A 14,035-nucleotide genomic window follows, 5' to 3' on the forward strand; every position below is an offset into this window, starting at 1 on the left:
GCGCAGGAACTATGTACAAGTAATTCATTTATTTACAGTTTAAGTACACAAATACAGTGGCAAATATAAATGTGATTAAGTAAATCTCGCTGATCCGTTTGCTTACATAATTCACTCGATGTAAAGCGGCTGACCGAAGAGGTCAAGGGTCAAAATCCGATATTAGAAGGAGCAGCAGCAGGAAGAATGAACAGGCCATTTCATTCTGATAGACATGGCAGAGAAGTGTCCAGATTGAAAACAAAAAACCCCACTGCTGCTGTACAAGTTGAGGTTTCCTCTCAACAAAGAATTGTTTCACAAAACTATAGTGCCTGTAGCAGTACTGCAGTTTGTCACATGCCAGATCACCGAAGAGCAGTGACAGCAAACAGGTCGCACCAAGTCTTTCACATCCACCCTCCCTGCCAGCAGCTGGCTCTGTGATACCTCCATTTCTCCGCGGGGGGGCTGATGGGACACTACTACATTTATGGCATCTCAAACTCACAGGTTCCTCGAGCAAGCCACACCCATCAACAGATGAGCAAACATTTTTACAACAATATTACAAGTAATTCACAGCTTGAAAATGATACAAATAAGAAAGATGTTTCTCTGTACACAGTGAAGGGACACCTGGTAAAATATGCTAGCTGATGTCCTTGCCCCCTACGTAAAGTGCACTTCCTTAGTATGGAACTCTAGAAAGGGGAAGCGGGCTCAGTGGGCCCCAGAGCCTGGAGATGAAAAGACAGAACTTTTTTTTTTGCCAACTAACGTGTGAATACACAACCTCCATCACCCAGCACACCAAAGCACATGGTTGGTAGGTGCAGGGGTTCAACTAGCAGTCGAGTCCACGCCTGCCGCTGAAGACTCACCTCTAAAACATGCAAAGAAGTACTTTGTTTTTATTTAATACAAACGGCTATATAGTTAATGAAGAGAGCCCCATCAGTGGTGGGGGCCCTAGTTAAAAACAGAAAAAGTGGTCAGTGGGAGGAGGGAATGAAAAGTGAAAAGCATCACACCCCAAAAACTACCCATACATATATTTAGAAAATGAAAAGCTGCTGCTTTATCTTTATACATTTGACTGCTCAAAAGAGATGTTTTATTGATCAGGTTCGAAGTAGCAGACGGTGGAAATGTGGGGTCCTCAATGACAGATGTTTCTGCAGAGGAAGGAGTCTTCACTTCAGTGAGTCCGGCTGCCATGTTTGCCTCAGACAAAGCGCTGCCCATTCAGACTCTGCTCGTGGTGTTTTGTTTTTACGTCTCCTGAAAAACAAGAGTGGTCCCGAGGTGCGGCCACTGTTTAGTCCTGGGAGAGGACCAGAGTCTGAATGAGAGCTGTACTGAGAGCAGTCAGGGAGCAGTGAGCCGGCAGGCGGCTGTAGTTAGGAATAGTAGTTAGTAAGAATGTTAAGATTGCTTCTTAGTGGAAAGGGCCTGGTCCGCCAGGGTGCATTGTGGGGAGGGCTCATCGAGGAGCTAGAAGATGGAGACCAGCGTTCGGTACACCGGACATCATCTGGAGGAAACACAGTACAGGAAACAGGAGGGTCAGACTCTAAAACAACCCTAGGTGCATCAGAGGAGCAGTGTGTAACCCCTCCCTACCACCGACAGTGGCCTGCAGGTATTTGCGGGTAATTGATTAGGTGTGTCTGTTCTGACTGCTGCAGGAACATGTCGTTGCAACAGAGGATTCCCTGAAGAGGAACGGCTCCCTATTCACGGATGACTCTACTCCACTTACTATTGTTTTAGGTGATTAAACACTAATGGAAACACAACGCTGATATTCCATTTCGGCTTGTAGTTCCTCGATGTTACACACTGCTCCTGTAAGTTTCCCATGCATGCTTCCCTGTACTGTCAGCGCTTCTGAATACACATGAAGGGACAGCCTTAAGTCATCAACAGTCTATATGTGACTAATTCACCTAAAGCCTTTAATACTCACGTTGAAAACGACACAATTTTATAATGTCTTCTGGCTACGGACAATATCAAGCAAAAAAAACAGCACTTCTGTTTTGTCAAAAATGGACAGGGAAGGAATACATTTATACCATTTCATTAAAGAAACACTAATGTTATATACTGCTGTGACGCAGGGAACACTCATAGGGAGGGCTTAGAGGAAAGTTTACAACAGGCAAGAGATTTGCAAACACATATGAAATTACAAAACTAGGAAGGAGTCAAATGAGAGCGGCTGAGCTCTGAAGCAGCTGCAGATATAAAAGACGACCACTCAAAAACAGCTCCTTCATTTTATAAGACAAGGCTCAAACACATCCACAGAAGAAAGCAGCAAACGTACTGCTTCTATAAACACTTTCATGCAACAATAACTGTGGTTTTGCTTGCTAACTTTTGCATTACTGGCCCTCAGTAAGTACCACCTCCAGAGGGTGTTAAAATGCAGGTTCATGAGGTCATCTGGAAAGTACAGCGGAAATAAAAGCAGAGTTCGTCATAATTGCGACACCTGAAACTACAGTTTGCTCTCTTCCTGTAGTGGGAAAAGGCCTGTATGGTGACTCAGCTGTTTGACACATCTCCTGGGTGTGTTATCCCCGAGTCGTGTTTAGCTACAGGATATGTAACTGCCAAAACCTCTTTGACACATCATCTTTCTTTCTTAGGACAATAGGAGAACGCAAAAGACACTTTTCTCTTCAGAACATGCTCTCAGCCTAAGCCGGGACAAAGCTGAACGCTGGCATGCAAATAGGAAGCTTCATATCATGCAGGCGTGAAGACCAGGGAGGGACAATCTGCAGGTGAACATTGGACTGCACCAAGCAAGGCAGGGGGGGGGGGGGGGGGGGGGCTAAAATCCTGTTGCAGGCTAAGAACGGCTTCACAGCAACAGTGCAAGCAACAAGGCAAAGCGCTGATTCAAGGGGCATTACGGCAATCAGGGGTAGGAGAGAGGGAGTCACAGTGTCGGGCCGCAATGCATTATCCAATCCAGTTCTGAGGACTTCACCAGGCTGCTTGTTGTTGTTGTTGTCAGTATCTGACACAGCTGTGATGTCATCGTAAGCAAAGAGGATTATTACTAAATAGGGCTGCCCGTTTCCAAAGATTTTCCTAGTCAACCTGTAGCTTTCAGTTCCAGCAGTAAATCGACTGGTTGTGACACGCTCATCATATTTTGATGATTAAATATATTTTATTTGATGTTGGTTTCAGTTCAAGAAAGAAAGTTACAGGTATATTATTCATGTCTTTGTACACTTGGAAGGCGTTAAATGATCCCACACTTTGGATTTCTTGACATAATTAACAAAAGTATATTAAATCATGACCATTGAATCTTGCCACAGCTCCCAAATCAGGTTTTGATGGACTTCTTTTTTTCCATGCGACTGATAAAAGCTTGCTTGACTAAGACTTTTTTTAGCTGACGAACATTTGGTTGACTATTTGGGGGGGCAGCCCTACTATTAAATGACTGTTCTATTGTGCTTTTGACATCTGTTTGCTCAAGTGTCAGAACTGGTCACTTAACCAAACTCTCTCTCCAAGCACACCGGTGGATAGTGAGGGGCTCGGACGCAGCCAGGTGTGGAACTGGAGTTTGGAGCCATGCATCCCCGGCGCTGTGCAGGACTCACCCAATGTTGCCGGCGTCACACAAGGACGTGGCGAGCGTCTACTTGGCGTGATGCTCGTAGGGAATACTATTCTGAGGTTGGGGGGAAGGGAGAGAGAAGGCCCAATATGTCAAGTCAGAACCCACATCCTGCACCAACCCAACAGCTGGAGTAACAGGAAACATGTGGACGGTGGAACAGCAGTAGGACTTTGTTCTGCTGCAGGATCTGAGCGCTGTTAGGAGGACTACACATCTGTCTAGTTTAAAATCATGTGAGCAAAGAGAATCCACAGACTTCCATAAAGACAAAGACATATTCACATTGACACTGCTGCTGGTTACTATAGCTTAAAATACAGATTTTAGCTGCATTTACAAAAAGAGGCTTCTTCTTCAAGCCTGGGGTGAGATGGAATTCTATATGGTTAGAGTTTCTTCTTTCTGCTCATCCTAGTGTTTGAATTTGCACTATGGACCAATCCCAATCTGGCACCAATTTCCTCTTCTATCCCACTTCCTCTGTTTTTGCTTTTGCCCATTATGTCCTTCCAAGCCAATAAACGAGGAGACAAAGTGGATTATAAGGGAGTTTACATTGATGCGACTCAACCAGCTGCTCTTAATGATCACGTGCAACACTGTTTTTTATATGTAATGGAATAGTGTACGTACAAATAGCTAAATGTAAAAATGTAAACCTCTCAAACTAAGACAGACATTTAACTATCTCATAAGGTCTTAAACAACGAATAGGTTGCATTGTCTAGAAAACAGCAGTGTTCATTGTAAAGTGATGTACGTTTACTGTTCATTTAGCTTTCAGTTGAGGAGTTAAGCGGCCGGATTGGAATTGGGCCAATAAGAAGAGAGCGGGTGTGTCTTCAGGGGTGAGTTTTACCTGTGAGGTGGACATGCGGGACGTCTCCTGCCGTCCTGTCAGGTCTGAGGAGGACACGTTGACAGGGGCGCCGCGGTGCAGTCGCATGCTGACCTTTCGCTCACGCTCCATACCGGATACTTGTCGAGGGGACGTGTTGGCTGCAGATCAGATCAGACACCATCAGGGGGGTGCATGTGGTGATTATCATAAACACTATATGCCCGATGTTTACGTAGTTTCTGATACTTCCATCATTAATACCTACCTTTTAAGCTGATACCTATAGTACACCATTGAATTCTAAGATGATGCACTGATGGCATTTGCATCAGGAACTGACCTGTGTGTGAGGTGGGTGTTAACGGGGTGGGTGGGGCTCCCTCTTGGGCTGCTCGGGGCCGTCCTGATGCAGCAGGGACTCCTCTGGCCCCTGGGTTCCTGCCGTGCCTCAGCCTGTCCTCCCGGTCCCGCCTCTCCCTCTCTGCTTCCTCAGCTGCACGGTTAGCTCCCTGTGTCACACAAAAAGAATCAACAACCTGAAAACACCTCCTTTGTTACGGGACAGTGTGGGACCTAAATACAATTCTTAAGAAGCCTATAAGTGAAAGAGCCGTAGCATGTAAAGAAGGCAATAATTGTGAATTTAAATGTTGTTATTTGCTCTCAAATGTTCTTTTTATATCAGCGTTTTATTTATCCGAGATAAAACACCAAGGTGTCAACACCTCCCAACAAATCCAGACAGGTATCCACATACATTTTAGTTTTAATCATAGCTTACCCTTTTGACATGATACAGTTGAGAATATAATTAGTACTCACAAACTTGAGCATGTTCCAGTCGAACACATAGTCGTAAGAGAAGCCCTGTCTGTGGAACAGGTTCCTGAAGAGCTGCCGCAGGTACGAGTAGTCCGGCTTGTCGTCAAAGCGCAGGGAGCGACAGAAGTTCAGGTAGGTCGCAAACTCAGCTGTGGAAGAGAAGAAGAAAACCTCTCTCAGCCGATGGGAGTCACCGTCCTACTATGATTGTTAAAAGTACAATTATAAAATATCGTTAAACTTCAAAGGACAAGTCCAATTAAATGCCACTTTAACTCGTAGTTACACATGTTGACGAATGAATGCAGGTGTTAATTACATTTATATGGTTATTATTTAAAACATTTCTTGGGTGTATGAAAGCTCTTAAACACCAGTGGCAGAACAAGTTCTAAGCTGTGTAGATCATGCCGGTACAATTCATGTTTAAACTTGTGGCAATATGGACATGCTACACGAAACAAACGAGGACACTCCCTCCTTTAGAACCTGCCATGAAGTCTTAATATGTTGTAATCCTCAATTTATCATTTTCCCACAGTTCTTAAGAGGCCACTGGCAAAATGTTTTTGTTCATACAGTATCCACGGCTCCCCGCCTGCCACTTGTACAACATGTCCTCTTCTTCGTGCGTCGTGCTGCAGGGTACACCGTATTGCAAAACCTTGCCGGCCACAAAATACATTTGTACCATGTTGTCTCTGCCAAGTTTCCACCTCTCTTCTGTTGACAAATAGTCTTGTTGCTGACAGGCAGGTGGCCTTTAAAAGATGCTTAAAAGCCATATAATGACTATGTTTCACTCTGTTGTGAGAGTGAACAACTCTAACGTCTAAAATACCGTATAAAGGACGTTCTGATGTACAGCTTCAAAATAAAAGACCTGTGAAATCTCTTGTATGAGCTATCCTCCCTCCGTTTGTAGATAATAATCCATAATCAAAGACTAATTTCACTCCAGGGTGGTAGCAAATAGAACCCTGGAGTGGTACCACCCAAACAGCCACTCAGAAATATAATATCCGGACGTTCTGATGTACAGTTTCAAAATAAAATACCTTTGAAATCTCTTATGAGCTATATATTCTAAATCATTTTGAAACATCACACATGAGCTATCGTCCCTCTAAGAATACATAAACACCTTGTTGATAATCAAAGACCCATTTCACTTCAGGGTGGTAGCAGGCCACCCCGACTAGCCATACATTCTGATTTTCAAAAATAAAAACACTTTTGAAACATCACATATGAGCCATCGTCCCTCTGTTTTTAGATAACAATAAATACAAATCTGTAATATTCATAAAGTTTATAGCAACATTTTCTGTGTTTCCCATCTTTGCTTAGCAAAAGTATTTTGTTAAAAGCCTATTACAAATCTAATCCTGTTGAGTACAGTGATTGAAGCATAAAAGTGACTTAATGATTTGTGATTTACAGCATTTTCAGGATAATGTAAATGAAAGGAAACTTAAAGTAGCTACTCACAGGGGTATCCCTTGCAAAGAACCTCAATGGGGGTGGACATTTTCTTCTCACTGATCCGCTCGTACTTCTGCCTCTTGGTAGCAGCCTTGAGGCCTTGCCAGGGCAAAGAGCCGAGGTTAAAATACATGAGAACATAGCCCAAAGACTCCAGGTCGTCACGTCTCGACTGTTCTGTGGAGGGAGGAGACGGGTCAATACTGCACTGTAACTTCCTAAGAAATACAACAATGTGTTTAAAGCTTGTGTGTCTTTACCGATCCCCAGATGTGTGTTGATGGAGGCGTAACGGGCGGTGCCAGTCAGGTTCTTGTTCTCTCGGTAGGGGATGTGCTGGTGTGTTCTGGCGTCGCGGTACTTTTTAGCCAGGCCAAAGTCGATGATGTAGACCAGGTTGCCCTTTTTGCCCAGACCCATCAGGAAGTTATCGGGCTTCACATCTCTGTGGATGAAGTTCTTGGAGTGAATGTACTCAATACGACTGATCTGTAGGGGGGGAGAGAAAAACGTTCACTACATTATGTGAGGATATTTGGCAAACTCAATCACACATTTCAACTAGGGCTGAACAATTAATTGCATTTGCGATAATATCGCGATATGACAAAACCAGATTTTCCAACCGCAAAGGCTGCGATTTGATTGGGCACGTGATCTGGTCACGTGACTTGCGAGCGAGCCGAGCGGAGCCGAGCGAAGCCGAGCAGGCAGGGAAAGAAGTCAACGCTGCGCTTGAACCTGTTGCACAATGGCCTCAGGCTCGTCAGAAGAGTGCACGGCTGGAAGTTTGGTACCAAAGAGGGGCGCTCGTCAGTTGTGTGGAATTATTTTGGCTTTAAAAAGGAAGATGCTGCGCTACGTCAGGTATTGTGCAGAACGTGCCTCGTTACTGTTGCTACTTCACGAGGTTCACGATTGTAATCACAATTGATTTATTGCTTGTGTTTGTTGAAAATACATTAGAAGAAAAAATAATCGCATATTAAATCGCAATTGCAATATTGAGGAAAAAAATCACAATTAGATTAAAGAATTACTCTCAATGTATTCCAAATATGTATATATTTCACATCCTCAAATCTTTATTGTTGATACTGTAAATATTCTTCTCTCTTTTTGCACTATTTTATTTATGTTATTTGCACCATGTATGTGGAGTTGTTGGAGGAGCACGCGACATAAGATTTTCATTGCCAACATATACGCTGTATCTGCTGTGCATATGACAAATAAAACCTTGAAACCTTGAAACCTTGAAACCTTGAAAGAACAAAAAGTCTGAAAGAACAACACGTATGTATTTTTCGTTGCTGCAAAGATCAGCATGCTATTTCCTGAAATGTATTCAAGGAAACACCTTCTGTAGAGTGATGTCAATACACAAAATGGCTTCTATCTCCTCTGATTCATTGAAATGGAAACAACGTATCGAACAGAACAGTATCTGATGTTCTAGTAGCAAGTGGACTGCTCATATGTCTCAATGACGGGGCCAAATAAACACGGAAGCCCTTTCTGCTCTCATTTCCCGATGCTGCGGATAAGTGCTAGAACGTGTGATGCAATCTGAAAGGAGGCTTTGCATCATAAGGTGTGTGTGCATGCGCGTGTGTGTGTGAATAGAGTAGGCGGTCTCACCATCTGATCAGCGAGCAGCAGGACCGTCTTCAGGCTGAACTTGCGAGAGCAGAAGTTGAAGAGATCCTCCAGACTGGGCCCCAGCAGCTCCATCACCATCACGTTGTAGTCGCCTTCTGCTCCACACCACTTGATGGTTGGAATGCCCACTGCAGAAACAAAGGAGTGCACGCAATTACAACGGGAAGATCACAAATCCCTTCATGCTGAAATCAAACTCAAAGATGCTGAGAGCTTGGTTTCAGATACAAAAAAGTGATATTAGTCTAATACAGCTTTGGCTTTCTGCACTAAATATAGACATCAACTCTCCATTGGGTTTGCAGTGGTCATTTCTCCTCAACGAGAATTATGTAAAACTACGGCCAAATAAGAGGGATAGATTGTACCTAACCAGCAGGTGAGATTTGATAGCTTAAACAAATACATCAAACAACAAGTAAAGAATTACTTATGTAGTTTTGTAACAAAGTTCCTCTCAAGGCAGTAGTAGTTCTCTGTATCCATGGACAGTTGACACAGCTTGTGCAGATTCTGGGCCTCTAGCTTCTTTAGCCATCTCTTTAATTAAACACTGGTATAGATCAGTACTCTGGATTGGCTGTTATAGGAGTTAAAAGACTGGATTATGTGGAAAAAGAGCTACATTTAAAAGTTACAGATGCTCAACTACCTCAACTTTTTAATGTGTCACCCTGAGCTGCTGAAAGCCCGACTCTCCAGAGGTTGCATAACTAATTAGTCCACGCGTTTATCGTGACATCATTTTGCAGAGTTGTGTGCCTCCACAGTTTGAGTGTTGGCCTTCGTGATCCTGCATGGGTGTGGCTTCAGAATCCAAGCACATTTAAGGCTGTGAGCTGATTCAATGTTGCAGTCAGTCTCTCCCTCAGCTTTGCTTGGCAAGTGATGTGGATCAGTAGAGGCGAGAATAAACGAGAAAGAACATAGCAGGAAAACAAAGTACATACAAGTTATGGACGGGTAGGTAGGGCTGATGACATAGGAAGATGAAAGATGAACCCACCTCCTCCTTGCATCATCTTGTAGATCTTGCTCTCAATGTGGAGCTGGGGGTGTTTGGTCTTCACGCATTCCAACTTAATGGCCACCTCTTCACCCACGGAAATATCTGTGCCTGAAAAAGGACAAATGGATATTGAGTTTACTCGTATGTAGTCGTTGAGGACACATGCAGCCACGTCTTCACCACAGCAGTTAGTTAAGCTGCTACGTTGTAGGGAGGATATTTTTACGACCATTTTAAGACAGTTTGCGTATCCATTACGACAGCTTACAAAAAAATAAAATAAGATAAGAATGACTTTATTCATCTAAAACTGGGAAATGTTTGTGTTGCGGCAGCATAAAACAATACAGGGCATGGCACATCATTAGAAATTAAAGAGAAGAAGTGAACAATTCTAAAGTAAAAACATCCAAAAGAAGAAATAAAATAAAAATAAACTGGAATTAGAGAAAATATATACATACAAAAGGTGACTGAACCATAAAGGTAAACAGCTATAATAAAGAAAACAATATTATGTTTGGTCCTAGAAACTGCTGGGTTCATGTGACGTACCAAATTCTAGTTTTAGTTTAGCAGAAGAGTCAGTGAATAAGTCGTGTGTAAATAGCTACACGTTTTGATCAAGAATAGAAACATGTCAACATCTAGAAACCACATTACTGGCTCTGGGACAAGACGCAAGACAAGTCTTCAACATCTGGTTTTGTCATGACACGATCAAAGTGAAGTTTTAATTAGGTAAGGAAGTTCTCTAAGCCTGCAAATCTATTTTGACTGAGAGATAACTAATGCCTACTTCAACTGGAAAAACCAGTGCTCCCACTGTTTATGTAATCAGAAACACAAGACTACTGAGCAGCTAATCCACATCAAATGAGTAATGCAAAAGAAAAGAGGCAGCCTTGGAAAACTGAAATAGGGCAGTAGTTTGGGCTGTGGAAGGTACACTAGTTTCTGTAAAGCATGACTCAAAGCGAGGGCAGCTAACTGGAATTAGTTCACAGGGATAAAGCTAGCTTAGGCTACTTCTTCATTTAGAGGACTATATATGCCTGTTGCTAAACTGCCCAATTTCATTAGTTCTGTAAATAACAAAATGAAAGTCTGTTTCCTGTCCAATGTGGTCAACAAGTAACTGTGTATTTCAACCTAAAAAATATGGGTGGATTGTGCCTATGGCTGTGGATAAAGTCCCCCCAGTTAGACTTCGATATCATTTAGCTGTACACTGTAAGACTATTAACTTGATTAGGACTGTGAACTGGATCGTGTTTGTTAATGGACCATTGGCATTAAGGGTTGCCAGGTCTGAAAAACAAAAAACAGTGAAGCCCTTACCTAGCAAACAGTGGTAGAAGAATTCAGATGCTTTACTTGAGTAAAAGTACCAATTCATTATTGTCAAAATACTTAATTAAAAGTAAAATCCTGCATTCAAATCTTAGTAGAAAAGGATCAGCACAATGTCCTGAAAGTATACTGATTTAAAGTAACCATTGTGCAGTAAAAGGGCCTTTATGTGTGTATGTAATTATATACGAGACATTTCTAGATAATTCTGCTGTTGTAGACAGACAAGTTCTGATTGACTTTTAGTCAAATATTTAAATAATTTGACTGTTTTGTAAGTTAAACAATTAGCCCACTAGTTTAAATGTTTAGAGATGAATTTTGTTGGAAGTAGTTTAAGCTGTAGAAATAAATTTAAGGGAGTGAAATTACATTATTTCCCTTTTAAATGTAGTGGGGTAGAAGTATAAAGTACCATACCATGGAAATACTCAAGTAAAGTACTAGTACCTCAAAGTATTGAATCTTAAGTACAGTACTTGGGTAAATGTACTGCGTTACTTCCTACCTCTGCTAGCAAACAACTGCAATTAAGATTAAACCTACTTATACTGAGGCCTGTTCTTAAGAACAACATTACAGACTGTCATTAACCGATGTATGTTTATTAGGGTGTATCCAAACCTGCAGCAATTTGACGTGTTCACTGGTTTAATCTGACATACTGTCATAAAAACAAGCTAGCTGCCTAACCTGCATCTTCTATACCGCCTGCAATGCCACACATCTGTAAAGCTAGTTCAACTCAAACCTCATCGTTTTCAGTATTTTGGTGGACAGAATAACGTTACACTAGTTAATTTAGAAAGTAACGTATAAATAACAACTAATGTAGGCTAATACAAACATGATATGAACCTAATACAACACCGAAATGATACAACTGCTGATTATAAATAACGTATATAACCACATTTGGTTGGTGGAAGTATTGTCAAAACGAAGAAAACATTTTTTACTCACCTAAATAGATGTCCCCGAAAGATCCACTTCCGATTTTCCTGCCCAGTCTGTATCGGTTCCCTACTCTCAGCTCCATCTCGTTGTTAGCTAAGGCTGTTGCTTCGTTAGTACTTTGGCAGTTTAACGTTGCGTATCCTTGATGTTTAGCTTTTAACCTTTTGTTTACCTTACCAAGGCAGATAACAGCTTCACTAAGCGATATACAACCCCCTTATTTCACATTCCCCCGCCCCCCAGAATCCCAGCTCCTTCCGTAACAATACAAATGTCACCATCCCTTTTTTACCTTTCTGAGGAACGAACACCTAAAATATCGACTGCATTCGATAATGTGAAAAACGTAGATTATGTTCTCCGTATTTTGGGGGTCATTATTGCCCGGATAAAGAAGGATGGAGGCGGATTTTGCTAACAGACTTAACCCCTAATATCGTACGCAGCTTCACTCCGCTGTCGGTTTTTTTCCTCTACTGTGAAAGCTGTCATTTGCTGGTGACGTCACTTCCCCTAGCAACTACAGGCAACTCTAGGAAAACTACCGACACTGTTTGTTTAATGGTATATGCCAAGTCAAAAACGCAATTACGTCCTTCATATTAAATAAGAAGATATATTTGCACTATAAGTAAGTAATAAATAGGTAATTAAATCATGATAATCATAATCCAATTTCTTAATTTATCCAGAGGGAACTTTGGTTTTGTGACATTTTAGTCAATTTTAGAATGATACAAATATATATATATATATATATATATATATATATATATATATATATATATAAGAAGTTAAAGTCAAGAATATGCAATAAAAAGATTAAATAATTAAAATAAAAAACATTTAACTATTGGAAGTTCAAGTAAATTGTCAAATCAAAGTTAATATGGAATGGAATACAAATTGATATGTTAACATAAGAAGTTTAACACACCAGGTTTTATGCAATTGATCATAGAAAGGTTGACTGCGGTGCCAGGGCACATTCAACCAAACTAGATTGAAATATCCAGGCCCATATTTGCATGTTTGGACCATGGCCTGCGCTTGGATTAATACAAGAGGGTAGGGTTTTGCACATAGTGTAGTAAGAATCAGCTGAAATTGTTCAGACAATGTTGTCTATAGTGCAATAATTGCTTCTGATCATTGTTTAACAAATTAAAAACACAATAAAACTCAACACTTGCATCTTTAATGTGCCACAATTTCATTTTGTACTGTACATGGACATATGTGTATCAACAAACTGCAATCTGCTTTGCATATGACATCGTGGTTACCAAAACACCTTAACCCTATTCCCATGAATGTAATTTAATCTGCTGTTGGCCAAACTAGTTTTGATTGTCAGACAGACACGTTTTGGTTAGGATGAAACAAACATCTTGTGTGTTATAAGTGCATTTATTATCTATAGCATACACACACATTGTCCTAACAAAACAAAAAAAGTGTAATAAACGGGAGAAAAACAATTCCATGTAGGTTATGGGTTTCTTACACAAGTAAAGCACTGAAACAGTGAGCTTGAATGGAAAATAATTGCACTCAATATCTTTTGGGCAACCAATCCTCCAATCTGTCTCTTCTATTTAGAGAAGTAGGCCGTGCTCTAATGTAACACATAGGTAGAACACCATATGGAAATACATTCAAATACAGTCTTATTCATGCCCTTATCATCAGAAAGCCAGCCAATGAATTAGTATACAGTATCAGCTGCAGCCTATATTTATCTACTCCATCTGCTGATTATTCTAGATAGATAGATAGATAGATAGATAGATAGATAGATAGATAGATAGATAGATAGATAGATAGATAGATAGATAGATAGATAGATAGATAGATAGATAGATAGATAGATAGATAGATAGATAGATAGATAGATAGATAGATAGATAGATAGATAGATAGATAGATAGATAGATAGATAGATAGATGTTGCTCCATTTTATATATGATACAAAAATGAACCATGAGGAAGAAAGAATAAAAACATTTTAATGAAGTTAAAATAAAATGTCTAATCAAGTATTAAATCCAATCTAATCCAATCCAATATTTATATATAGGCTACAAACATAAAAATGTGCTTATTGTACCACAATATATAACATGTATGTCACAATATTTACATTACATAGAGATGTTTCTCCTCATATCCAAGCTAGGTCAGCACTAGCCTCTGGTCACGCCCACTGATCAGAATAGATTTTTCTGATTGGCTGCATGTGACCAAGCACTTAGAATTTTCTCATTG

General features: G+C 40.8%; 1 protein-coding gene across 3 annotated transcripts; it reads right to left on the bottom strand.

The window, feature by feature from the left end:
* Nucleotides 1-14: 14 nt before the first annotated feature.
* On the bottom strand, nt 15-12,252 carry csnk1db (casein kinase 1, delta b). Of its 3 annotated transcripts, none has more exons than XM_063893130.1 (10): nt 11,773-12,252; nt 9,454-9,564; nt 8,427-8,575; nt 7,046-7,274; nt 6,792-6,962; nt 5,301-5,449; nt 4,819-4,987; nt 4,497-4,636; nt 3,618-3,683; nt 15-1,516 (listed from the first exon to the last, which is right to left on the bottom strand). In XM_063893130.1, the coding sequence occupies exons 1-9, from the start codon at nt 11,846-11,848 to the stop codon at nt 3,633-3,635; spliced, it is 1,245 nt and encodes a 414-aa protein (XP_063749200.1). In that variant the 5' UTR covers nt 11,849-12,252; the 3' UTR covers nt 15-1,516; nt 3,618-3,632. The 3 variants fall into 3 exon arrangements, with proteins under 3 accessions (XP_063749200.1, XP_063749201.1, XP_063749199.1); XM_063893131.1 differs by having other exon boundaries at nt 3,618-3,688; XM_063893129.1 differs by lacking the exon at nt 3,618-3,683.
* Between the last annotated feature and the right edge of the window lie 1,783 nt (nt 12,253-14,035).

The sequence above is a fragment of the Eleginops maclovinus genome, chromosome 10, assembly GCF_036324505.1.
Source record: "Eleginops maclovinus isolate JMC-PN-2008 ecotype Puerto Natales chromosome 10, JC_Emac_rtc_rv5, whole genome shotgun sequence".
NCBI lineage: Eukaryota > Metazoa > Chordata > Actinopteri > Perciformes > Eleginopidae > Eleginops > Eleginops maclovinus.

Excerpts from the sequence above, each read along its gene's own strand:
- csnk1db (XM_063893129.1), bottom strand. The coding sequence starts at position 11,848 with ATGGAGCTGAGAGTAGGGAACCGATACAGACTGGGCAGGAAAATCGGA. Across the intron at positions 8,576-9,453 it reads CAAGATGATGCAAGGAGGAG|TGGGCATTCCAACCATCAAG; the intron begins GTGGGTTCATCT and ends TTGTTTCTGCAG. Across the intron at positions 4,988-5,300 it reads ACTGGAACATGCTCAAGTTT|GGAGCTAACCGTGCAGCTGA; the intron begins GTGAGTACTAAT and ends TGTGTGACACAG.